The sequence below is a fragment of the Meles meles genome, chromosome 18 (genome assembly GCF_922984935.1).
Source record: "Meles meles chromosome 18, mMelMel3.1 paternal haplotype, whole genome shotgun sequence".
Classification (NCBI taxonomy): Eukaryota; Metazoa; Chordata; class Mammalia; order Carnivora; family Mustelidae; genus Meles; species Meles meles.
The window spans coordinates 45,607,506-45,632,382 of record NC_060083.1 but is presented as its reverse complement, the minus strand read 5'-3'; the positions used below and the strand labels follow the sequence as shown (position 1 = coordinate 45,632,382).

Below are 24,877 nucleotides of genomic sequence, written 5' to 3'. Positions count from 1 at the left end.
TCCTCTGTATTCTCTACAGCTCTCTGTCGGAGGGAGGCATGGGGGCCCTGGGGCCTTGCCCTCTTACCGACCCCTCTCCTGGCCTTTCAGGGATCTCTTTGCTAGCGGGAGTTCCTGGTTTTTCCTCTTAGGGAGCAGTGCCCCTCAGTCTGCTTTCTTCGTTGTCAGAAGTCCTTTCACTGTCTTGGTCCACCAGGAGGCGGTCGAGAGCCTCCTCCTGTCTTGACACACCCATTTCACCTTCCAGGTGATTGGTTCTAATGGTAACCACGGCCACCTGCTCGGCTCACGCCCAGCTGGCAGAAGGCACAGATCCTCCGGGGGTGCGAGGCCAGCCAGGCTGCAGGTTTTGTGTCCAGCAGCCTTCATTCAGGAGGCTCTGTGCCTCACCCACACCCTTTCCTGGACTCCAGCCGCTCAGCCGTCATCCCTTCCGTCTCAGAGCTGGGCTGTGAGCCGGTGGGCCTTGGGCTGCTGTGTTCTGTCTGGGCCCGCACAGTGCCTGTGGACTCGTATTCCCTCGTCGGCTGTGCTTCCTACTTGCATGGGAACGAGGCTGGTGTGGTAGAGCCCATGGCCTGTCCTGCCATCTGCAGAGCCATGGGGCTGTGGCTCCCACTACAGCTGGGGCCTAGCCTCCCTGCCACCCCTGGGGGAGGGTCCCCGAGCCCGGGCCCATGCCCTCTCTGCGGGGCTCCTGCAAGGGAAGCCAGCCCTGCTGGCGGCAGTTGCATCCCCAGCCGGGTTATCTGCTGGGAGCCAGGAGCGCTTGGACCCCTGCCCTTCCCCAGGCGGGCAGGCTGGCGGGCATCCAGCTCCTGCAGCCCCAGCCCTGCTGGGAGCAGCAGGTTGAAGCCTGTCCTTCTCTTGGCTGAGCGGTCCGAGTGCCACGGGCCAAGCCATGCCGAGGAATAGATAACTATCCAGCCAGCTTGGGGCTTTGCTGAGCATTTCCAGGGCTGGGGAGACCTGAGGCTGGCTGCTGGGTCCTTGCTGTCACCCTGCTTTGCACCCTGGATGGGGTCGGCCACCTCCAGAAAAGCCCCGTTGCAGGGCCTTTCCAAGCGCCCTTCCTCCTGGTGCCGGGGGAGGACGTGGGCTGGGAGGGAAAGTGAGTGAGTGAGTGTGTGTCTTTGTATGTAGCCCTGCCCTCCTGGCCACATCTGGCCACTCCTGCAGATGTGGCTCTGGCCTCGTGGCCACAGAGTCGTCAGTGTGGCTGGCGGGCAAACCACAGAGGAACGTGCCTAGCAGTGCTGGGCGGAGACCGAGCTATTCTGCTCAGGCTTTACCTTCCCCCAGTGGGTCCCAGAGGCCGTGTTCAGGCATGAGGGTCGTAGCAGGGCCCCAACGTTCAGCAGGCCTGGCCCCTGCCTGGATGATACTCATTCAGTGTCACTGGAGAGATCCAGACCCACGGACTGTGCAGGGTGTGGAAGCCTCTCTTAGCTCAGCCCTTTGTCCCCTCCCAGCTCCCTCTCCACTCCCAGTGAAGGTCAGGGATGGGAGCCTGGGCAGAGAGGTCTGCTCACGAAGGCAGGAGACACACTGGTAGCCACCAGCATGTTGGGGTCCTTCCTTCTCCAGGCCCAGGCTGGAGTGGGCTGCCTTGCCACAGGAAGGTCTTCCCAGCTCCCTGTGGCCTCTCTGGGCTGGAGTGAGAAAAGTGAGGGCTTTCTTTGGAGAAAGAAATGGAAGAGAAACAAGGTGGGTTGGCCCTGCCTCTCTCAACTTCCTCCTTCCCAGGCAGTGGGTAGCCTGTCTTCCCCTTCCTGTGGAGTTGGGGCTGGGCTGAGGGCTCCTTGCTGGTGTGGTGTTTGCCCAGTTGCCCTGGCAACCGCAGGGCAGTGGTGGGGAGTGACATTCAGTGACCAGAGGACAGTGTACGAGGTTCAAGAAGTTGAGACCCATGCTTCCCATGAGCCCCTTGGAACATTTGCCTCTCCCTGGGGCCCCTGAGCCCATTGTCCACATGGGGGCCTGGACCTAAGGTCTTGGGACCCAACTGGCCCCTCTACCCCTTTCCCTTCCCAGCTGGTTCTCCCTGAGACTGGAGTTCTGAGATCTCTGCCTGAGCTCCAGCCTCTGTCCCCCACCCAACCCCACCCCATGCTGTTACCCTTCTTCCTGTCTGATTCCCTTTCCTTTCCTGTCTCCTCCTCCCACCTCCTCCCTGCACTGCCCGCCCATTCTCTCATTCCCCCTCCCCCCAGGCACAGCTGCTGTTTGGCTCACTCTATATATAGCGGCATTTTCAGGGTAATTACAATAAAACTGTTGAAAGGAGATAATCCAGCAAAGGAAGCAGAGTCTGACTCCCAGCCCCCTCCTGTCCCCGGTTTGGTGCAGCCCTGCACCCCCTTTCCCTGAGGCCTTCAGCTCCCACCCCCCACACCCAGTCTCACAGCCTTTCCTTTGGGCCCCATCTGCCCCAGCTGGGTGTGGGACAGAGAGAAGGGGAGACGCAAGGGTAGGGTTGTCCAGAGGGTCCCCACAGGTCTATCCTGGGTTTACTACGGGCCCTGGCTACCAGCTCCCTGATTCTAGAACCATCCTCTGCTTCAGTTTCTCTTCCAGTATATAGGCTTCTCGGCAGGGAATGTGTGACGTTGAAAGGTGGGGAGGAGGCCTGGGAAGGACAGCGGGTGCAAGCATAGGGTTTGGATTCACATTCAGTTCATCGGTCACCTGGCCCTATGTCTTTGGTCATGTACTTCAACCTTCCTAAAGCTCAGTTTCCTCCTCCGTAAAGGAATTCCTGTAAAATGCCCTGTGGCGTTAACCATCAATGACAGTATCGCACTCAGTCTTCCAGAGACTGTGCTTCATGCTTAAGCATATTTTCTGTTTTTTTTTTCTTTTTGTTTCAAAGATTGAATGGTTTATTTTATTTTTTTAAGGATTACATTTATTTATTTATTTGACAGACAGATCACAAGTAGGCAGAGAAGCAGGCAAAGAGAGAGGAAGGGAAGCAGGCTCCCCACTGAGCAGAGAGCCTGACTTGGGGCTCGATCCTAGGACCCTGAGATCATGCCTGAGCTGAAGGCAGAGGCTTTAACCCAGTGAGCCACCCAGGTGCCCCTGAATGGTTTATTTTAGAGAGAAAGTGAACTTGAAGTGGGAGAGGGAGAGAGGGAGAAGCAGACTCCCCCCACCCCCACCCCGAGTGCAGAGCCCGTTGTGGGGCTCAATTTCAGGATCCTGAGATCCTGACTTGAGCCAAAACCAAGAGGTGGATGCCTAACCGACTGAGCCACCCTGGTGTCCCGGCTTATGCATGTTTTCTTTTCTTTTCTTAAGATTTTATTTATTTATTTGACAGATAGAGATCACAAGTAGGCAGAGAGGCAGGCAGAGAGAGAGGGAAGCAGGCTCTCTGCTGAGAGCCCAGGACCCTGAGATCATGACCTGAGCCGACTGCAGAGGCTTAACCCACTGAGCCACCCAAGCGCCCCTTGTGCATGTTTTCTTTTTGAAGTTCATGTCTTTGACTTCAGTTAAGACAGAACGTGGTTCTGCGGAGCAGAGGGATTTTACTGTCCCCCTCCCAGAGCTTACCCTCCTGGGTCTGGCAGTCCTGGCTGGTGGCTTTCTGGGGCCCCATCATGGCTGCCCGGGTGTCGCGGTGTTGCCATTGGGCTCCCTGACGCCCATCTCTTGTCCCCACAGTGGAGGTGAAGCCGGTGCTGCCCGGAGCCATGCCCAGCTCCATGGGGGGTGGGGGAGGAGGCAGCCCCAGCCCCGCGGAGCTGCGGGGGGCTCTGGCAGGCCCTGTGGACCCCGCACTGAGGGAGCAGCAGCTGCAGCAGGAGCTCCTGGCGCTCAAGCAGCAGCAGCAGCTGCAGAAGCAGCTCCTGTTCGCCGAGTTCCAGAAGCAGCATGACCACCTGACACGGCAGCATGAGGTCCAGCTGCAGAAGCACCTCAAGGTGAGCGAGGGGGGCGCGGGGGGGCTGCCCAGACCTCCGACCCCCGCCCGGACCTGGCTCACCCTGGGTCCTTCCCTCCCCCCTCCCCCCACTGCACCCCTGCAGCAGCAGCAGGAGATGCTGGCGGCCAAGAGGCAGCAGGAGCTGGAGCAGCAGCGGCAGCGGGAGCAGCAGCGGCAGGAAGAGCTGGAGAAGCAGCGGCTGGAGCAGCAGCTGCTCATCCTGCGAAACAAGGAGAAGAGCAAAGAGAGTAAGGCCTGGGCCCTCCTGCACGGTCCCCAGCCCACGGGTCTGGGTGCCGAGCACCCGGGTCAGCCGTGCCCTGTCTTGCAGGTGCCATTGCCAGCACTGAGGTGAAGCTGAGGCTCCAGGAATTCCTCCTGTCGAAGTCAAAGGAACCCACGCCGGGCGGCCTCAACCATTCCCTCCCACAGCATCCCAAATGCTGGTAATGGCCCTTGGCAGGCATGGGACACAGAGCTGCCCTGCTTGAGGGCTTGCCTGGCTGCAGGATGGCAGGGGGTCTCCTGGCCAGAACCCACAGTCGGGCGCTGCAGTCTCTTCTTAGGGGATAAAACTCCCACCCCTGGCTTTTTTCCTTTCTTCCCTCCCCAGGATCCATTTCTTATCCCTTGATGCACTGGGCATTTCCTAACGGTGCTTGCTAGGTGGGAGGCCCCAATGGCTGGATAGTAACCTAGGTCTGCTTCCATCCCCACCCCACATCCCCCAGGGGAGCCCACCATGCTTCTTTGGACCAGAGTTCCCCTCCCCAGAGTGGCCCCCCTGGGACGCCTCCCTCCTACAAACTGCCTTTGCTTGGGCCCTATGACAGCCGCGATGACTTCCCCCTCCGCAAAACAGGTGTGTAGTGGCCAACCTGGCTTTCTAGAATATGGCTCCTTGGAGGTGGGTGGGGAACGTGGTGGGGCCGGGCTACAGGTGGGTGTGTGCCTATTCGTGTGGGTGCATCTGAGCCCTGGCTCCCTTCTCCCCAGCCTCTGAACCCAACTTGAAAGTGCGTTCGAGGCTAAAGCAGAAGGTGGCTGAGCGGAGAAGTAGTCCCCTCTTGCGACGCAAGGACGGAACAGTCATTAGTACCTTTAAGAAGAGAGCTGTTGAGATCACCGGCGCTGGGCCTGGGGGTAAGGGCTTCTGTCTCGTTCCTGTTCTGAGGTCCTGGAAGTGGGGGGCGAAGGGTGACTCTGAGCATGTCCCGGTGACAGCCAGTTCTCCCGTAGTGTCGTCCGTGTGTAACAGCGCGCCAGGCTCCGGCCCCAGCTCTCCCAACAGCTCCCACAGCACCATTGCTGAGAATGGTTTTACTGGCTCAGTCCCCAACATCCCCACCGAGGTACAGGCCTGCTGAGGGCTGGGCGGGTGGGCCAGCCTGCTCCATTTCCCTTGGAAGAAGGAAGGCAGCTCCTTCCTGTCTGTCTCGCTGAGAGTATCCAGCAGGGACCTCCCTGCCCATGTGGACAGGCTCGAGGGACCTGTTGCTTTTAAGTGGGCTTGTCCCATGGGCCTCTGGAGGACTGTGATTTCTCAGTACCCCCAGGTGGGGCTTGGTGTGGGGAGCAGGGAGAGTGAGGCACCATTCAGAGCCTCTGGCCCCGGAAAGCCCTCCTTTGCTGGCTCTCATGCCTGTCTCTCCCAACTGTTCCCTAGATGCTCCCCCAGCACCGGGCCCTCCCTCTGGACAGCTCCCCCAACCAGTTCAGCCTCTACACGTCTCCCTCTCTGCCCAACATCTCCCTAGGGCTGCAGGCCACAGTCACTGTCACCAACTCACACCTCACCGTAAGTATGGGGCGCATGCCTCCTCCTCCCTCTGGTGTTGAGGTCTGCTGTCCTGGATGCCTCCAGCTGGGGCTTTGGTCCACACAAGGCCCCGAGTAAGAGCAGATGGCCTTCCTCTGAGCTGGGGGGTTGGCAGAGGGTGGGTGAGGGATGCTGATCCCGGTTGGCCCGGGATCATATAAGCCCCTCCCTCATCTCCACTTCCCTTCCCCACCGCAGGCCTCCCCGAAGCTGTCAACGCAGCAGGAGGCCGAGAGGCAGGCCCTCCAGTCCCTGCGGCAGGGTGGCACACTGACGGGCAAGTTCATGAGCACATCCTCCATCCCTGGCTGCCTGCTGGGCGTGGCGCTGGAGGGCGACAGCAGCCCGCACGGTCACGCCTCCCTACTGCAGCACGTGCTGCTGCTGGAGCAGGCTCGGCAGCAGAGCACCCTCATCGCTGGTGAGCGGGCGGGGGGTGGGTGGCTGTGTGGGGGGTAGGGGGGCAGCCGGGTGTCAGGCTGCTGCAGAGGCCCCGCAGGGCCGCCCTAAGGGAGTAGCCAGGGTCGCTCTCCAGCTCTGTCCCAGCTCCCCTCCAGGGCATCGGTGACTTCTCCCGTGTCCTCCAGACATGACTGAATATGTACAGCCCATCAGGCGCTGTTCTCGAGGTCATCCACGGCTGCCACGGGCTCACGTCCCCGAGCCGCGCTGTCCAATAGACCTATAGCACGAGCCACGCTTGTAACTTCAAGTGGTTTTTTTTTTTTTTAAAGGTTTTATTTATTTATTTGACAGACACAGATCACAAGTAGGCAGAGAGGCTGGCAGAGAGAGAGGAAGGAAGCAGGCTCCCTGCCGAGCAGAGAGCCCGATGTGGAGCTCGATCCCAGCACCCCGGGATCATGACCTGAGCCGAAGGCAGAGGCTTTAACCCACTGAGCCACCCAGGCGCCCCAACTTCAAATTTTCTAGAGCCACGTGGTAATATGTAAAATGGGGCACCTGGCTGGCTCGGCTGGGAGAGCACATGACTCTTGATCTCGGTCACGGTTGTGAATTCGAGTCCCATGTTGGGTGTAGCAGTTACTTAAAAATAAAATCTTCAGGAAAAAAAAGTGAAAAGAAACTAGTAAAATTAACTTTAATAATATACTTAACTCAGTAAGTCTGAAATACTGTCATTTTTAAAAGATTTTATTTATTTGTGAGAGGACAAGCATGAGATGGGTGGAGGGTCACAGGGAGAAGCAGACTTCCCACCAAGCAGGGGGCCTGATGCGGGACTCGATCCTGGGACCCCAGGATCCTGACCTGAGCCAAAGGCAGATGCTTAACCGACTGAGCCACCAGGTGCCCCTTATTTATGTATTTATTTTTAGATTGTATTTTGTTTATTTATTTTTAAAGATTTTATTTATTTGTCAGAGAGAGCATGTGCACAAGCAGGGGGAATGGCTCAGCCCCTGCTGAGCAAGGACCCTGATGGGGGACTCGATCCCAGGACCCTGGGATCGTGACCTGAGCCCAAGGCATATGCTCAACTGACTGAGCCCGCCAGGGTTCCTTATTTATTCATTTCAGAGAGGGAGAGAGAATGTATGCAGGAGAGGGAGAGGGACAGACACACTATGTGCTGAGCAGGGAGCCCAGTGTGGGGCTTGATCTCACGACCCCGAGATCCTGACTTGAACCAAAATCAGACGTTCAACCGACTGAACCTCTCAGACGTCCCCATCTCAATTTAGAGGGGCTGCATTTCAAGTGCTCAGTAGTTACAAGTGGCTGCCATCCCAGAACTGGACAACATAGCTTTGGGCAGTCAGACCTTAAGCAGCTAGTGGCATCAGAAGAGGTTCTGCTTAAAAGACATACGATCCTGGGGTGCCTGGGTGGCTCAGTGGGTTAAAGCCTCTGCCTTCGACTCAGGTCATGATCCCAGGGTCCTGGGATTGAGCCCCGCATCGGGCTCTCTGCTCAGCGGGGAGCCTGCTTCCTCCTCTCTCTGCCTACCTTTCTGCCTACTTGTGATCTCTGTCTGTCAAAAAAATAAATAAAAATCTTTAAAAAAAAAAAAAGAGAGAGAAAGACATACGATCCTGACCCCAGGCTTCTCCACCCGATGGCATCCATATCTACGATCAGAGCAGTCTTGTTGCAGTTGGAGGAAACTAATTATTATTTACCTACACTGAGGGTAGAAGACTACATGTGCAATCATAAGGGAATCAAAGGGAGAGAGTGGTGAATCCAGGAGGGCTTGCTGGAGGCAGTGACTCTGAGCTTACAGGACTGTTCCAATGTGGGGAGGAGGAAGAATGGGGCTCAGGTTGGGGAGCCAGGTGCCCCCAGGCCCCTCCAGGGTTTTTCCTGATTACGTAGGTGGTGGTGGTCTAGGAGGGGGAGAGAGCTGGGGTAGGATGGGAGTGCCCGGCACCCTGGCAGTGATGGTTTGTCCCCTTCTCCCACTGCACAGTGCCACTCCACGGGCAGTCCCCGCTGGTGACAGGTGAACGTATGGCCACCAGCATGCGGACAGTGGGCAAGCTTCCGCGGCACCGGCCCTTGAGCCGCACGCAGTCGTCCCCGCTGCCCCAGAGCCCCCAGGCCCTGCAGCAGCTCGTCATGCAGCAGCAGCACCAGCAGTTCCTGGAGAAGCAGAAGCAACAGCAGCTGCAGCTGGGCAAGGTGAGCTGGGGGCGGCCAAGGGCCAGGGCGGTGCTGGGGGCCGGGCAGAGCAGGGCACCGGTCTGGCGGCGAAGGAGCGGGGGGGCTAATGCCCTGGGCCATCCCCCAGGCTCCATCTGCTCCGACATATCACCTGGCCTCTTGGAGAGGCTCCGTACGGCTGGCCAGCTGCCAGGGGAGGCCAGGGAGGGACAGACCAACCTGGGCCACAGCTGCATGGCTGCGCCCCCTCCCAGCGGATGTCCCCCCTCGCTCTGCTCCTACAGATCCTCACCAAGACTGGGGAGCTGTCACGGCAGCCCACCACCCACCCCGAGGAGACGGAGGAGGAGCTGACCGAGCAGCAGGAGGCCTTGCTTGGGGAGGGAGCCCTGACCATCCCCCGGGAAGGCTCCACGGAGAGCGAGAGCACGCAGGAAGACCTGGAGGAGGAGGAGGAGGAAGAGGAGGAAGAGGAGGAGGAAGAGGGGGAGGAGGACTGCATCCAGGTCAAGGATGAGGAGGGCGAGAGTGGCCCTGAGGAGGGGCCCGACTTGGATGAGTCCAGTGCTGGTTACAAAAAGGTGACCCCTCCACCCCGGCCCTTGATCACCGCCGCTCTGTCCCCCGCATCCCGGTCCATCTTTGCCTTTCCCTCTCCCCGCTCTGCATGGCCCAGGCTGTGCTGGGGTAGCTTTGTGTAGAGAGCAGACGGGAGGAGGAGGGGGCAGGGAGTGGTGGAAGGGGGCGCTGCTTATGCTGGTCTCAGGAGAGCCTCCTCGGCCCAGTCCGCCAGCCCTTCCTGGCTGCCACTGTGACTGCCCCACACTGAGCTGCGTGTGTGTGTGCGCACGCACGTGTGTGTACTTGAGAGCACCTGTGTTTCCGCCTGCTTTGGGCCAGTCGTGCGTCGGTCTGTATGTGCACACGTGTGTGTGTACACACACGCCCCCGCTGTTACTCCCGCCTGCCCCGCGCCTAGCAGCACTCCATTCATTGCGGACAGCGCTGAGCCCTCCCGGGCCTGAGTCATCCTGCCCCCTCCCACGCCCCCGTCCCTCCCGCCTCTTACCTCAGTGCTACTCTGGCTGACTCATCACGTCCCCCCGTCCCCCCCCATCTCCTGGGAGGGGGCGGTGGTGAAGGCTGCAGTGCCTCCTGTCCCTGGTGGGAGGAGATGGGGAAAGGAGCGGGTTTGGAGGAGAGGGGCTGGAACAGGGGACCCCCCGGGAGGCCCCAGGACACTTGTCCTCACTTTCATCTCCTGCCCGCTCTCCTCCTGTGCAGGTATTCCCCGACGCCCAGCAGCTGCAACCACTTCAGGTGTTCCAGGCGCCCCTCAGCCTGGCCACTGTGCCCCACCAGGCCCTGGGCCGCACCCAGTCCTCACCTGCTGCCCCCGGCGGCCTGAAAAGCCCCCCAGACCAGCCCGCCAAGCACCTCTTCACCACAGGTGAGCCCTGCCACGGCCAGTGGTCCTCCCCGCATGTGCCAGGAGCCTGTGCATGCTACCTGGCCTTGTGTGACCGGCTGAGGGACCACGGGATTTTTGTGCCATCGTCACATAAGCCCTGGGTCCCTGGGTGCAGAGAACCTACTGTCTCAGTTAGGCCCCGGCCTTCTCTGGGCCCTGTCCTCTCTGTGAGGTCAAAAGTGAGGCCTCAGTCCATCCCCAAATGGACTGGACTCTGGCGGGGGGCACAGATGCCCGGGGATGGTCTGACCCCACCAGTGGGGTGTCGGGAGTTAGGGACATGGCACACAGGGGCTGTGACAGAAGTGGGAAAGGGAGGCCATGCCCCAGAGTGGGTGCAGTGCTGAGAGCATGGTGGGCAGAAATCAAAACCAGTGGGGGTTTTGGCTGCGGCTTGAGGAGCGGGGAGGCTTTTGACTGGCAGTAACAGGCGAAGGGGACCACAGGCGGAGATAAGAGGGGCAGGGGGGCTGGGGGGCAGGGTGTGAGGAGGTCCCTGGGACAGGGCGGGCTGGGGGGAGCCCAGGGAGCCCTGCCGAGGGTGGCCGTGGCTGGCTGGGCTGACAGGTGCGTGTGCGGCCCAGGTGTGGTCTACGACACGTTCATGCTGAAGCACCAGTGCATGTGTGGGAACACACACGTGCACCCCGAGCACGCCGGCCGGATCCAGAGCATCTGGTCACGGCTGCAGGAGACGGGCCTGCTTAGCAAGTGTGAGGTAAGGGAGCCCTTCCTTCTTCCATCCCCCAGCCCAGACCCAGCCAAAGCCCTTGTGTCTCCCCGTCCACGAAGCTGCTCTCTGTGTCATCTTCATTCTTCGTTCAACCCCTGACCTCAGGGTCAGTCCTCTCAGCCACGTCTCTGTTCCTTCCCTTGCAGCCCGCTTTGCTGACTTGGGGCGGTCCTGGACCGGGGCTCCTGGGGGTCAGGGCGCACATCCACAAAAACTACTGGATTCTCGGGGCGCCTGGGTGGCTCAATGGGTTAAAGCCTCTGCCTTCGGCTGAGGTCATGGTCTCAGGGTCTTGGGATCGAGCCCCGCATTGGGCTCTCTGTTCAAGCGGGGAGCCTGCTTCCTCCTCTCCCTCCCTTCCTGCCTCTCTGCCTATTTGTGATCCCTGTCTGTCAAATAAATAAATAAAAATCTTAAAAATAAAAAAATAAAATAAATAAAATAAAAATAAATAAAATAAAATAAAATAAAATAAAAATAAAAAATAAAAATAAAAAAATAAAATAAAATAAAAAAAAAAATAAATAAAAATCTTAAAAAAAACAAACAAACAAAAACTATTGGATTCTCTGAAGGCCAGAAAGTGGCTCCATGCATCCCAGGCTGTGGGGCTGAGAGAGGGTGTGGGCCTCAGGGAGAGCTGGGCCTTCGGTGCGTCCCCTCAACGGCCTCCTCTGCTCTCCCCGCGCAGCGGATCCGGGGTCGCAAAGCCACACTGGACGAGATCCAAACGGTGCACTCCGAGTACCACACCCTGCTCTATGGGACCAGCCCCCTCAACCGACAGAAGCTGGACAGCAAGAAGCTGCTCGGTGAGCCGGCAGGCGGGGTCCGGGCTATGTCCACCGCCCTGCGGGGCTAGGGAACTATCAGGGTAGGGAGGTGGGTCCCCTAGGGCACAGGCCGTCTCCTTGCTGCACTGTCCATCTCCAGGGTGCGCGTCTCTAGTCCACATAGACTATCGCACGGGTGGGGTGCACTGCGGCTTGTAGAAGGGGCAGGTCAGTGATGGGGAGGGCTCTGCTCTTCTCGCTGATCGTCCCCTTTTTCTTCTTGCCATCTGCCCCAGAAGTAAGGTGTCCCCTCTCCAGAATAGGGCACAGACCTCTTCCAGCCGGTGCGGGCCACAGAGGCCTATCCTTTGCTTGGGTCTGGCCGCCTTTTTCAGGCATGGAGCTCGCCACCCTCTGCGGGCCCCAGCTTCCCAAGTAGCTCTGTCCCTCTTCTTTGCAGGCCCCATCAGCCAGAAGATGTACGCTGTGCTGCCTTGCGGGGGCATTGGGGTGAGTAGGGTACCTGCTAATAGGGTGGGTGGGTGGGTGGCTCTCCCAGCTCTTGCCCCGCCTTTCCTGCCCACCATGGCTGCTGGGCCCACTGTCCAGGTGCCCACCCCCATTCTTGCCCTCCCCCTGCAGGGGGCACGCTGAAGCCTGCTCTCCTGCCCCCGCAGGTGGACAGTGACACTGTGTGGAATGAAATGCACTCCTCCAGTGCTGTGCGCATGGCAGTGGGCTGCCTGGTGGAGCTGGCTTTCAAGGTGGCCTCAGGAGAGCTCAAGGTGAGTGTGTGCCCAAGGCCGCAGCCCCCCTTGGCTTGGTCCTGCGTCCTCAGGGGTGGAGGACAGGGACAACCTTGCCTTTCCCTAGAGCAAGGCACTGTCCCTGGGCGCCTTAACTCCCTTAGCAGGGAGTCGGGTGGTGGGGGGAGGTGCTAGCTCCTGGACCAGCTAGGGAGGCGAGGGGTCAAGAGGGGTCTGGGAAGGAGGCACGGGCATCTGATGCTCTCAGGGGTATCTCGAGGTCAGAGATGGTGCCTGCTGGTGCACGTGGCCTGCGGCCGTGTTCCTAGCATGAGGGTTCTCTTCCCTGCCTGGTTTATTTCTCCTCCTGTATCCACCCTCTTTGTGGCCACCTTGCCTGCCTGTCTGTTTGGTGTCTCTGACCCTCCGTCTGCACCTCTTCAGAATGGATTTGCCATCATCCGGCCCCCGGGACACCACGCGGAGGAGTCGACAGCCATGTGAGTGCCCCCGCTCCAGACCCACTGCCCTCCCCGCCTTCCCTTTTCCCTCCTAGCTGAGCTGATGTGTCTGTTTTGCTCCGGGAGCAAACATCTGCTACAGCTGACCTCCCCAACCGTTTTCTCTCCCCACCCGGCCACCAGGGGTTTCTGCTTCTTCAACTCTGTAGCCATCACAACCAAACTCCTGCAGCAGAAGCTGAACGTGGGCAAGGTTCTCATCGTGGACTGGGTAGGCAGTGGGCTGCTGGGGTCGGGGTCCGCCTTCAGGAGGGCCTCACCCCGACACTGCCCCTTCTTCCTCAGGAGCCCGCACCACTGCTGGGCCTGAGGCCTTACCACAGCTCTTCCTGCTGGAGCATTCGCCCAGCCCTCCCATTCCCGTGGGGCTCCCTCCTCACGAAGAGATTCGAAAGTGGTTTTAGCCCTGGTCCATCTTGGCCCCGACCTTGTAGCCTCAAGCAACCGAGATTTTCTACCTCGAATAGTATAGACCGTTACCAGCATTGCTAGAACCACTCTTTTTTTTTTTTTAAGATTTATTTATTTGTTTTACAGAGAGTGAGCGTGCATGCCTGGTGGGAAGGGCGGGTGGAGGGAGAGGGAGAGAGAAACCCAAGTGGACTCTGTGCTGAGCACGAAGCTCCATGTGGGGCTTTATCTCACGACCCTGAGATCATGACCTGAGCTGAAACTAAGAGTTTGGACACTTAACGGGCTGCGCCACCCAGGCATCCCTGGAACCCCTCTTGATGCAGCGGGTTGTGGGGGGCGGTGGACTCTGCCAGGACACACAGTACTGCTCCTGGCCACATCGAGTAGTACAAACAAGTTCAGATGTGCATTTCTGTAAATGGAGACCCCGAGCTGTTGGGTGACGCAGCCACAAAGTCACATAGTTTGGGGTGTTGGGCCTGACACTTGCGTTCCTGCTGCTGGGCACCGCTTCTCAAACCCCACCTCTTAGGGCAGCGGGAAAGGCACCCACCACTCCCGGTGACTGGAAAGTACCAGGAGCAGGCAGCAGCAAAGATGACATCTCTCTGAAGCCCAGCTCTGGCTTAGAAGTTCATTTAAATGTTGGGTTCATCCGAATGTATCTGCTTTCAGTTCCTTACTAGCTCTGACGTTTCCTCCCAATTGTTGAGTGGGATGGGCTTGTGGGGAGGTCCACCATATGTATCCCGTGGCTTTGTGTCTCTGCACAGTGACCCATGGACCCCGGGTAGAGAAGCACGGGATGATACTGTGGTGAACGGAACACGATGCCCTGTAGCCAGTGATGGGCTACACCCCCCAAGTTCACCATAGAGTGGAGGTGGGGGGGCAAGTGGAATTTTGACCTTTGGGGCCAGAGCCTGGGATTTTTTTTTCTGAATCTCCCACCCCTCCCCACTAGGACATTCACCACGGCAATGGCACCCAGCAAGCGTTTTACAATGACCCCTCTGTGCTCTACATCTCCCTGCATCGCTATGACAACGGGAACTTCTTTCCAGGCTCGGGGGCCCCTGAAGAGGTATGGTTCCTGGGCTCAAATGTGGGGCCCCTTGGGGAGGTGGCAGAACAGGACCCAGCAGGGAGCCCCGGAGGCCTGTGGTGGTGCTGGGTCCCTGGGGAGTCTGGGCACCTAGTGGGAGGACCACACAGGCCAGTTGCCCCTCCATGCAGAGCAGCGGTGAGTGGAGCAAGGGCTGGAATCAGGGCTGAGGGTGGGGGCGATGTCTGGGATCCCCAGGCAGTGAGAATAACCCCTCCCCCACCGCGCTGCCAGGTTGGCGGAGGGCCGGGCGTGGGGTACAATGTGAACGTGGCATGGACGGGAGGTGTGGATCCCCCCATCGGAGACGTGGAGTACCTAACGGCCTTCAGGTGGGGACTGAGAAGGGCCAAGGGCGGGGTGGGAGCCCCCTGGGCCCTGCCATGGGAGGGGCAGAAGGCACTCAGTTTGGTGCGGGTGGAGGGGGTTGTCTCTGGGTGGGGAACAGAGCAAGGTGAGGCCTGGCCTAGCCACCCGCCCGGGTCAACTTGGGCCTCTCCTTTTGCAGGACAGTGGTGATGCCCATTGCCCACGAGTTCTCACCTGATGTGGTCCTGGTCTCTGCCGGGTTCGATGCTGTTGAGGGACACCTGTCTCCACTGGGTGGCTACTCTGTCACCGCCAGATGTGAGTGCTGGGGGATGGAGGGAGGCTGCGGAGCAGTGAGTACGGGGTTGAGTGGGGACACAGAGCAGAGACTGGTATTGCAGAGGCTGGAGGATGGAAGCAGGGTGGTGGGGCAGGTCTAAGACTTGGAATCATCTTGGCAGGAGCCTCCCCTCCTGCTCTCCCTCTGCTTACCTTGGACTTGGGGGCAAGCAGAGGGTACATCTCCTCCCAGAGTCATAGGGATAGAGCTTGTTTTTGTTTTTTAAAGATTTTATTTATTTGACAGACAGAGATCACAAGTAGGCAGAGAGGCAGGCAGAGAGAGAGAGAGAGAGAGGAGGAAGCAGGCTCCCTGCCGAGCAGAGAGCCCGATGTGGGGCTCGATCCCAGGACCCTGGAATCATGACCTGAGCCGAAGGCAGAGGCTCTAACCCACTGAGCCACCCAGGCGCCCCGTAGGGATAGAGCTTGTTGATCCCTTGTGTTTCAGTGGTGCTACTTGGGACATATAATTGAAATTTTTAAAAATCTCATCTGTTGTTTTATCTTTAATGGAGCATTTAGTCCATTGACATTCAATTTTACTATATTATGGAGATGTATTGGGGCTTAAATCTACCATCTTGTGCTATTTGTTCCACCTCTTGTGTTTATTTTTCTCTTCTTCCTTACCTCCTCCTTTTTTTTTTTCTTTCTTCTTCCTCCCTTCACCCATCTCTAAAGGCTTTGGCCACTTGACCAGGCAGCTGATGACTCTGGCAGGGGGCCGGGTGGTGCTGGCCCTGGAGGGAGGCCACGACTTGACCGCCATCTGTGATGCCTCTGAGGCCTGTGTCTCAGCTCTGCTCAGTGTAGAGGTAAGGGGTACAGGGAGACAGAGGGGGTGAGGGGCCAGGGAGAGGCTAGTAAGGGAGGGCCCCTTTCTTGATCAAGCAACACTGGTCAAGAAGGTGGGAAGGTTTTCCTGGGTCCTAAAGACAGCTGCTGGCCAGGGAGGGCTTTCTGGCCCAGGGTTCCTCCAGAAAGCTAGGTTCGCCCCTGTCATGGGAGATGTCTGGGGCCGAATATGGGGTGTTTATGGGACCAGGACCCACCCTGGCTCACTCCCCACCATGAGCCTTCTGTTCTTTCCCCTTCCAGCTGCAGCCCTTGGACGAGGCAGTCTTGCAACAAAAGCCCAACATCAACGCAGTGGCCACGCTAGAGAAAGTCATCGAGATCCAGAGTGCGTGAGGAGAGGCTCAGACCTCAGCCGGCCAAGGGGGCAGAAGCTTACGGGCCTGCCAGGGCTGGGGATGTAGTATGGGGCTTTCTGTCCTCCCTGACCCCTGCCTGCCCCTTGTCCACAGGCAAACACTGGAGCTGCGTCCAGAGGTTCGCCGCTGGTCTAGGCCGTTCCCTGCGGGAGGCCCAGGCAGGTGAGACGGAGGAGGCGGAGACTGTGAGCGCCATGGCCTTGCTGTCGGTGGGGGCTGAGCAGGCCCAGGCTGCTGCAGCCCGGGAGCACAGCCCCAGGTAAGCTTCCTTTCTGACTTCTGGCCTTGCCCAAGCTGGTGTCCCTACCTCTGTGCCCACCCCCCGCCCCCAATCACCCTGTGCTTGTTCCTCCAGGCCGCCAGAGGAGCCCATGGAGCAGGAGCCTGCCCTGTGACACCCTGGCCCCCATTCCTCTGGGCTTCATCATTGTGATTTTGTTTATTTTTTCTATTAAAAACAAAAAGTCACACATTCAACAACGTGTGCCGTGTGGGTCTCTCAGCCTTGCCCCCCTGCTCCTCCAAGCTCTCTTGGGCCTCACCCCCAACTTCCCACAGCATGGCCCACGTCTCCATTCTAGAAGTTTGCTTCCCCTGTAAGGCGTTGCGGGGGGGGGGTGCCCTTTTCAGCCCCTCATCCATGTTGTGTCCCATGCCCACTTCCCTGCAGTCTGTCCTTTTCCCCCTTGGAGCCTGGGCCAGTTTAAGGTGGGCATGGGGGCCCAGAGAGTACCGTCTGGTTTTGGGGTCTCCCTGACTGAATAGGCAACAGTAAGTTTGGTGCCTTGGCTTCAGCTGACTTGGAGGGAAATGCCTTAATTTCACCCTCCTTCCCTCTCCAACATCAGGGGAAGATCGGGAAGGTTGCTTTACAGTGTAAGATACAGAGTGGAGGGGACGTGGTCTCCCATCCTGCTGTTCCCCACCGTTTTCCCTCTTCGTCGTCCTCACCATCTCTGCATAGACCCCCTTTCCCTCCTTTCTCCTGGCCTTAGCACTGAGGGGAGGGCTTCTGCCCCAGGAGGTGGGCCTGTGGTCTGTGGGCCAGGCAATCTTGCTTCACACTTCTCCTGGCCTGTGTTCTGTTCCCAGGGGCTGGAGAGGGTCAGAGTGTGTGGGGAGGGACGGGGTTGGACTCCTAGGTTCTGAGGGACCGGGGAGCTGCAGAACCAGGCCTGCTCTCTGCCTTACTCTTTTGGCTTCCCTGGCCCTCTGCTGGCACAGCCTGGGGAGGAGGAGGTGATCCCTGCAGGGGGACTCCAGGCTGGTGAGAGCCCCACTGCTTTTCAGGACCACATTACCCCAGCCATCCAGCAGGTCATGAGAAGGGTCAGTGGCCCACCTCCCTCCTGGGGCTTTTGACCCTGAAGCCCAGGGATGGTGAGGGTAGGGTTCTAGAAGGGGCAGGGCCAGAACCCAGGAACCCAGGAGTCTGCCCTCAGCTATAGCTTCCCTTCCTCCTGGGCTTCCTCTGCTGGTCACTAGCCCAAGGGAGCTAAGACCAGGAGGGACTGAACAGCACCCTTTCTCTTTCCCAGGAGCCCAGGCTATTCCTGTTTCTGGGGTTCGGGAGCTCATAAGTCTTCTAGGGAATTCGGTCTAGCCTGTAGAAAACCAAAGATGGGAAGCGGTTCCCAGGGGGCTGAGTCTTCCTCCCTCTTCCTCCTAACACCACACATACTTCTTTCCACCCCATCCTGTGGGCCTCACCTGTCTGTTTACATATTTATTATCCTAATGGGGGCCTGAGTAGGATTGAGGGAGCTAGGAGAGGGCCAGGAGTCCCACCACCATGGGTTGATGGTGTGCTGCGTCTTGTGTATTGTTAGTGTGTTCTAGATCCTCCTGGGGGATGCGGATGGGGCTAGGCCCAGTGTAGCAAGCCTCCCCTCGCTGAGCCCCAGCTCCGGGCCCTTAACCCTCCCTCTCCCCATGGCTGGTCTGGTTCTCATGTAAACCCACTCCTTGCTTTGTCTCCTTGGATATGGATTTCAGTTAAGTATTTTGTAATCTGTTACACTGTGTGTCCTTATGTAAATAAACTTGTTTCTGGCAGTGCCTTCTGGGGCTGTTGTCTCTCTTCTCTGGGCTTCCAAATGGAATAGAGGTTCTCATTGCCCATCCTGGCCCAAAAAACTGCTCTGTTTTTCTCCAGTCCCTGGAGTAGCCAATTTAGGAAACAAGAGGCTGGGGTGGGGAGGGAACGGTGTCTCTGTCCTCAGAGGTTAGAGACAAGGTTTCACCAAACCTAGCCATAGCATCTCATGGGACCTCTCTTGTGGCCTCGGTGGTGATGCTGGGTAGAGGGCCCAGGCGGAAGGTCTCCGTGGAAACGGGTGTGGGGGGTGCGGAACAGGTGGCCTGGCAAGGGTCTCGCTTGGACACACACAGGCAAGTTCAGTGGAAATGTGCGCATAGGCAAGAAAAGAATCCGGAAGTGTTCAAGGGCTTTATTGGGGCTGTTCTGAGCCCCTCACAGTGTTACAGGAGCCCACGGTCTTGATGTTGCCTTAGCTCCCTGGGAGCTCAGCGGGGAAGGCAGGACGACCAGCCTTTCTGGGAAGAGAGAAGGCCCTTCTCTGGGGCTAAGACCAGATGACAGAGCAGTGGGAGACTGAGGATGAGCAGGGCCTGCTGGGAGCTGGAAGGGGAAGGGGGGGCTGCCTTCCGGAGAATGGAGATCACGGAGTGTTGGCTTTTTGGGGTGGGGGATGCAAATGGGAACAGGAGCACTTGAAGTCAGGAAGAGCGGACAGGTGGTGTTTCGTGGGCACTGAACGTGTACACCACCCAGGGCACGAGGGCCAGGACCAGGCATGGCCACAGGGTGTACTTGAGGAAATTGAAGATGTAGAAAAGGCTGATCTGAGGGGGGTGGCCCAGCCAGTCCAGGGGGCCCAGCAGCCCCATGGCCAGCACAAGGCAGGCTATCTTCTGGCCGTGTCCCAAGTATGCCCGCCGTACCTGGGCATAGCAGGGAGAGTGCAGGGCGATGCCCAGACCCAGGGCGGCCCCCGAGTCACGGCTCAGGGAGGCAAAGGGCCGGCTATCCACGTGCACCCACTCAGGCCGCTCACACCACTTGGAGGCCAGGCTGATGGACCTATGGGGAGGAGGGTCTTTGCCAGGAAAGACATTCCCCTCGAAGCAAGAGGGCCAATGGCTTTTAGTTCCTTTGGGGTCTACCCCCATGTTCTGCTGTGACCCCCGGAGAGTCTGTGTTTGTGAAAACTAACATGTCCCTTTTTAGCTACAGCAAACCAGGGACCCACCAAGGCTAGGTACAGGCGAAGCAAGACAGGCCCCAGCCTGCCCAAGCTTTAAAGCAGGACTTACCAAGAAAGATCCAGGCCCAGTGTAAAGAGGGTCCAATAGATGAGGCTGGCACCCAGCAAGAGGGCCAGTGAGGTCAATCCGTAGAAGCTTAGCTCCCGCTCCATGGGCACGCGGGGGGTCATGAGCCAGCCCAGGACAGCACCTAGAAAAGTGGGGTAACAGCAGCTTCAACTGGTTTGGGGATATGAGCCTCCTGAGCTGTAGGGCAGCTTGGCAAAATAGTCTGAGCTGTAAGGGCACCTTGGGGTCCACTGTACGAAGGGAAGATCCTATACCGGCCTCCCACTGCCAGGGGACCCCCAGGCCCACCCTGGGGCCCCAGCTGCTCACCAGTTATTAGGCCACCCAACACCTGGTGAGGGAAATGTGCTAAGAGGAAGATCCGGGACAGGCCGACCGCCAGTAGGAAGGTGCAGTAAGCCAGGCTGGGTATCATCCTTACCCAGTGGCTACAAAGAAAAACAAACAGTTCAGGGGGTGTCCATATACAGCTCGGCTTCCCCCAGCACTCAAGCACGTCATGGTTTGACCAAATGCCCCAGGGCCCCCAGAGCTCCAGCTCCCAGGCTGCCCTGCTGTTGGGTCTTTTGGATCCAGGGGTTGGGGGGATGGTAGGCAATGCCGAGGCATACCTGTGGGTCCGAGTGGCCAGCTGGGAAGAGATGGCCGTCATGATGGGCCAGAGGGCGGCTCCTGTGATCATGCAGTGTCCAGAAGGGCTGCCTGCCAGGGGATCCAGAAGCTTGAGGTGAGAGCATGAGCGTGGAACTCAGGAGCCCCTGGTGATAGCTGAATGCAGTTGCCATTGCACACCTCCCCATCACCCCCACCGCTGCCCCCGCCCCTGCCCCACCCTTGTCCAGGCTCCCTCTGCCCTGCAGCCTACTTCACCCCCGCCTGAGCCCACTGCTCTCAGGCTTCTGCTTTGCCCTGTGTCTCTTGGCTCTACTCAAAACAAGGTGGTTAGCTGCACTCTGGCCTGGGCGCTCTCCTCCCAGAATTCAATTCAGTCTTCCCGGGCTCTCTTTGTTCTCTGGGTCAGTAACGGAGGGGCTGGGTGTCTGGTTAGGCCACCCCGGCTGAAAAGCACTCTGAAACACTCACCAAACCCTAACCACACCAGGACAGGGAGGTTTGGGGCTTCCCACCTGGACCAGTTTCACAAGAAGAGGGGAACTGGTGAACCTGGGCTGGGGCCTGGCTGTAGTACCCAGACTCATGGACCCACCAAAAGGGCCTGTCTCCAAACAGAAACCTGGAATAGAACAGATGCAAGATGACACGACACGCACATGCAGGCAGGGGAACAGGCGGGGAGCAGAAGGATGTTTCTGGAGGGCCTGCATGGTGGAGTCTGCAGGGGAGTCCAATTCTGTGGATTACATCGCAGAGATTTTTTTTTTTTTTTAACTTTGGAAGAGAATGCACGCTATTTTTAAAGAAGTGATGAGGAGACAAGAGACCATGTGTGTGCACATGTGTGCAAGTGCACACTCAGAAATGTGCATTAGTCCCACTCTTATCCCACTGCAGGGCCAGCCCTACTCTTCTCACTCCTAGTGAGCCCGGGACCTGCCTCTTTGGCTCCCAGACCCCTACTCATGCTTTGCTTCTCCCTCTTCCTATTCCCCGAATTCCAGCCTCAATTACCTACATGTGAACTCCTTAGGTGGGTCTCCGGTGTTTGAAACCGGGAAGGGGAAATGGACAGCGGAAACTGAGAAAGAACAAGGAGGACCAAAAGTTCAAGGTCCCCTGGCCTGGCAGGTGCTTCGCTGGACCCTGGGAAACGGCACACAGAAGAGGCTAGGCTGCTGGGGCCAGAACGAGAAAAGGTGGGAGAGCAGAAAAGATGCTGCTGGGGAGGGACACAAAAGGGAGCCGCCTCTCCTTGCCACCAGGTTCACACACCAGGTGCTCCAAACACACTTAGGAAATGAACAAGGGCTTTGTCACGTGGGGGAGGGGCACTGAGAGCGTCTACCCAACACAGCTCACACAGACTCTGGGCAGAGAGAGAGCACAAAGCAAAGGGCAATTAGGCAAAAAGGAAATGGTGAGACCGTTGCTTTTCCCTTTTCAGGAGGGATGAAACTCTTGCAGAGAAGAGTGGAGGGGAGGGTAACTCCTATTTTGTTTTTCAGCAAGTCATTCCAGCCTGTTCAAATGTCTCCTCTGAACTCCCTTCCCTCCCCCAGGCAAGGCATCAGGCAACAGGGGATGAGGTGAATGGGGAGGAGCAGCTCACGCCCAGCGGGAGGCATAGCTCCCTTCTTCACCCCAGAGAGAACAGGTGGCACCAAGAGATAAGCCCTGGGGGCCCCACACACTTGCCTGGAATTCCCGGCTTCTAAGTCTGTGTGAGGAGCCCACTAGTAAACGGAGGAGAAAATGTTCCCTGGGAGGCAGTGCTTTTCAAGCCTTACTAGGCACTCCAGTCATCTGAAGTCTTTGATAAAATGCAGATTCTGATTCAGTAGCTCTGGCCTGGGGCTTGAGATCTTGCATTTCTAGCAAGTTTGAAGGGCTTCCTAAGCTGCTGGTCCGGGTCCAGGAAATGCACCTTAAATTTTCCAGCACCTTAGCAGCTATTGCGAAGCCTGGCACAAAGCATGATTCTTAGCAACTATGTCAAATAAATGAATGACTAGATGAATGAAAGCGTGAGCTGAGAAGCAGGACTTTTTGCTACTTAAGCCGCCCTAGCCTCTTCTTAAAATACAGCTTCCCAACCCTTTCCCTGAAATTTCTAAATCTGTATGTCTGAGGTGGGATGAGGTACTGCATTCTAAAGGCGCCCCTTAGGTGATTTCTCTGATCAGGCCTGTTTGAGAAATACGGGTTTAATGAGTAACATGAGGACTCTGAGGTCCGAGACCAAGATGCACAGTGATGCTCAAAGGTAAAAAGTCAGGGGATACGGGGTAGGGGAGAGGAGGTCTTAAGGCTATGGGTTCAGTGGGGCGGGCTGGCGGGGGAGGTCCGAGCCTTTAAGGCACCTGCTTAGAGAGATCAGGGCTTGCTCAGGACTCAGGGCCCTTGGGGGTGGGGGACCCCGGCGCCGAGGGCTTCGCTGTCTCACCACTTGAAGACGAGGTTGAGCCACTCGGTGATGAGGCTGATCCAGAGCACTGCGATGCCCACGCGGCGGGAAGCGTAGTAGGCCGCGGGGAAGTAGAACAGAAAAAGGCTCTTGGGATCGCCCAGAAAGGTGACCCAGAGCCACACGTTCTCCAACCAAGGCAGTTGGTTTTGCAGTGCCTCGGCCATCGCGATGCCCGCGCCCAGCGTGGACTCCATGACGACCCAGGGGCCGGCCGGGCGGGTTTATGCTCTAAGGCGGAAGCCGAGGAGTCTCGGAGACAAGGAAGCGGCTCCCCACTGCGGTCCAAAGCCCACCTCTCTGAGCCCCCGGCTCCGCCCCCTGCCCGCGGCAGGCGCAGAGCCCCGCCTCCTGCCCCGCCCCTCGGCTGTCCCAGACTCGCGCGAGCGGGGCCTTTAGCCGGTACCGTTTCCTCCAGTGCTCTTCCCGGGCCTTCCTTTCTACTGGGCAGCGCAGGGGACAAATCTTTGCGAAGGCGTTTCCTCAGAGCCCCACGTGGCCGCTGTTGCCGGCACGTGGGCACTGGGCGCAGAGGCGGCTCCCGCTGCTGTTCCGGGTCAAAGGAAGGACTGACTTACGGGTCGGCGACGCGCCCGGGGTTCTTGCTTTGCCGCTGCGAGATGGATGTGTTATCGCCGACATTAGGATTCCTTCCATACCAGACCTCTTTTCTCCTGTACTCCTCCAGAGATGTTCTGAGATTTCATGAAGAGAAGGCTACGGGCACTGCTTCATTGGAGGAGCCAGGCATCGCCGGTCAGCGATGAAGCGGGACCTTAAATTTACGTGCACCTCTAATCAGACCATGCTCTTCTCCCCCAGCCCAAGAATCTTCCGCCCAAATTCATTCGTTATTGATTTGGAAGCTGACAGATGAGCCTCTTAATTTTGAGGTGTCTTCCCTAAACACTTGCGAGTTCTTACACGTAGCAGCCTAAGTCACACTTCCTCCCACTTCTAAGCTTGCTTTACCTCCCTCCTTCCATTTCTTTGCCTTCCAAAACCCCGATGGGCAGGTAAAACCGTGAGGTAGTAGCTGGGTTGGTATGGGAAGAGGAGGGGCACACACCCACGACAAAAGTTGGTTCCTTCTTGAGGAACACACACACACAAAATAGAAACCTCAGCTATTCTAGGCGAGTTTCTGCCTAGAGGCAGAGCTGGGGTGGGAGGAGACTGTTGAGTGGCTCCCCAGTTCCTTCCTACCTCAAGCAACTTTTTTCTTGGAGAGTTTTCTGATGGGTGGATGAAATTGAGAATGTAAATATGGTTCTTGGAAAGAGATTAATTTCACTAATTAAAAAGGTGTGGGGAAGGGAAGCTGGATACAAATGTCATTTAACTTCCTTGCTAAATGTTTTTCAATTGCCCCAAGGAGAAAGCTTACATTTTCTAGGTCTTTAAAAGTTTGCTCAGGCTCTACCAAGACAACCTTAACCAGCCTACCCCCACAACTCCATTTCATCATATCTCTGAACTACTTTATGTTCCTTGAAATCACCAGGCTCTCTCTCCTTTTAGAGATCATGCTTGTCTTTTAGGTCTCAGATTTTTTCACTTCTTCCAGGAAGCTTTTCCTAACAGTACCTGACAGTCATATGTATGAAAACCTATAATCACGATGCCATATAAAAAGTGGAACAGCAGTTACATGTGACTTGTGAGGGTCAGGCTTGAAAGTTCTCTGAAAAAACACAACTAAGAGGGAGCAGTATATTTATTCCTATTACAATGATTGTACTAATATACTCCCAATATTGGGAAGTTGATGTCTCTTGCAGGGCAAGGAAACACTTTTGAACTGTGTTCAGGTTAAGTAGGACCAGGGCTGGCCCTTTGCCTCTGTCTGGACTAGAGAAAGTTCAGCCTATTGTTAGTCAGATATGAGGCTCCAGAGTTTCCATGGAGGGAGGGGCAGGTAGGTGGATTAGGGATAGAAATTGGTGATGACAGGGCTTGAAAATTGCATCTTGCATGTTTCAACTTTCATATATCAGATGGAGACTAATGGGGGAGGGCCAAAACTCCTGCCCCAAGGCCACCTTTGTCACTACTGCTTCTCATTCCTGCCCTTTGCCTGGGTTTCTAGAGAGGGCAAGATGGGAGATGGGGAAACATTTCAAGTTCCAAGGATGATGGGTGATCATGGAGGAATTACAATTTATTAAAGACCTACTACATACCACTCATTTGTACACATCATCTCACTAAAAAATACTCTAGACGGTATTATTTAATACAGCAGAGCGGTAAGTAGCACCGTCTGTGTAAATAGCATTTGTCAGGTAGAACAAATCCTTTCTGACTGTGTGACCCCAGCAAGTTCAGTCTAAGACTTTGGTTTCTTCCTCTGTAAAATGAAGGTGTTGATTCTTAGCCCAAAAGATTGTTGGGTTTTCAGTAAGTAATAATAGGGAAGAAATAAAGAT

General features: G+C 57.2%; 2 protein-coding genes across 11 annotated transcripts in view; one reads left to right on the top strand and one right to left on the bottom strand.

The window, feature by feature from the left end:
• The window catches only part of HDAC5 (histone deacetylase 5), a 37,242-nt gene extending 20,756 nt beyond the window's left edge, over positions 1-16,486 (top strand). For 6 of the 9 annotated variants that reach the window (XM_045984401.1, XM_045984397.1, XM_045984396.1 and 3 more), the window contains 24 exons: positions 3,673-3,932; positions 4,038-4,182; positions 4,266-4,380; positions 4,666-4,796; positions 4,931-5,077; positions 5,159-5,286; positions 5,601-5,732; positions 5,952-6,174; positions 8,188-8,399; positions 8,666-8,962; positions 9,666-9,831; positions 10,437-10,570; positions 11,277-11,397; positions 11,819-11,868; positions 12,036-12,143; positions 12,549-12,604; positions 12,749-12,836; positions 14,004-14,123; positions 14,379-14,476; positions 14,653-14,771; positions 15,477-15,610; positions 15,894-15,978; positions 16,103-16,268; positions 16,365-16,486. In XM_045984401.1, coding sequence (XP_045840357.1) covers positions 3,673-3,932; positions 4,038-4,182; positions 4,266-4,380; positions 4,666-4,796; positions 4,931-5,077; positions 5,159-5,286; positions 5,601-5,732; positions 5,952-6,174; positions 8,188-8,399; positions 8,666-8,962; positions 9,666-9,831; positions 10,437-10,570; positions 11,277-11,397; positions 11,819-11,868; positions 12,036-12,143; positions 12,549-12,604; positions 12,749-12,836; positions 14,004-14,123; positions 14,379-14,476; positions 14,653-14,771; positions 15,477-15,610; positions 15,894-15,978; positions 16,103-16,268; positions 16,365-16,404 — 3,275 coding nt within the window. In that variant the 3' untranslated portion in view covers positions 16,405-16,486. Of the gene's footprint in view, positions 1-1,676; positions 1,708-3,672; positions 3,933-4,037; positions 4,183-4,265; positions 4,381-4,665; positions 4,797-4,930; positions 5,078-5,158; positions 5,287-5,600; positions 5,733-5,951; positions 6,175-8,187; positions 8,400-8,665; positions 8,963-9,665; positions 9,832-10,436; positions 10,571-11,276; positions 11,398-11,818; positions 11,869-12,035; positions 12,144-12,548; positions 12,605-12,748; positions 12,837-14,003; positions 14,124-14,378; positions 14,477-14,652; positions 14,772-15,476; positions 15,611-15,893; positions 15,979-16,102; positions 16,269-16,364 lie in introns of those variants that run through there. The other 3 variants (XM_045984399.1, XM_045984398.1, XM_045984402.1) reach the window with 2 other exon arrangements.
• Positions 16,487-18,444: 1,958 nt separating this feature from the next.
• On the bottom strand, positions 18,445-22,883 carry G6PC3 (glucose-6-phosphatase catalytic subunit 3). 2 transcript variants are annotated; one of them, XM_045984406.1, is made up of 6 exons: positions 22,428-22,877; positions 20,494-20,600; positions 19,978-20,068; positions 19,676-19,794; positions 19,346-19,487; positions 18,445-19,112 (listed from the first exon to the last, which is right to left on the bottom strand). In XM_045984406.1, exons 1-6 carry the CDS (start codon positions 22,643-22,645, stop codon positions 18,749-18,751), a joined length of 1,041 nt encoding a protein of 346 aa, XP_045840362.1. In that variant the 5' UTR covers positions 22,646-22,877; the 3' UTR covers positions 18,445-18,748. The 2 variants fall into 2 exon arrangements, with proteins under 2 accessions (XP_045840362.1, XP_045840363.1); XM_045984407.1 differs by lacking the exon at positions 19,676-19,794 and having other exon boundaries at positions 18,950-19,112; positions 22,428-22,883.
• Between the last annotated feature and the right edge of the window lie 1,994 nt (positions 22,884-24,877).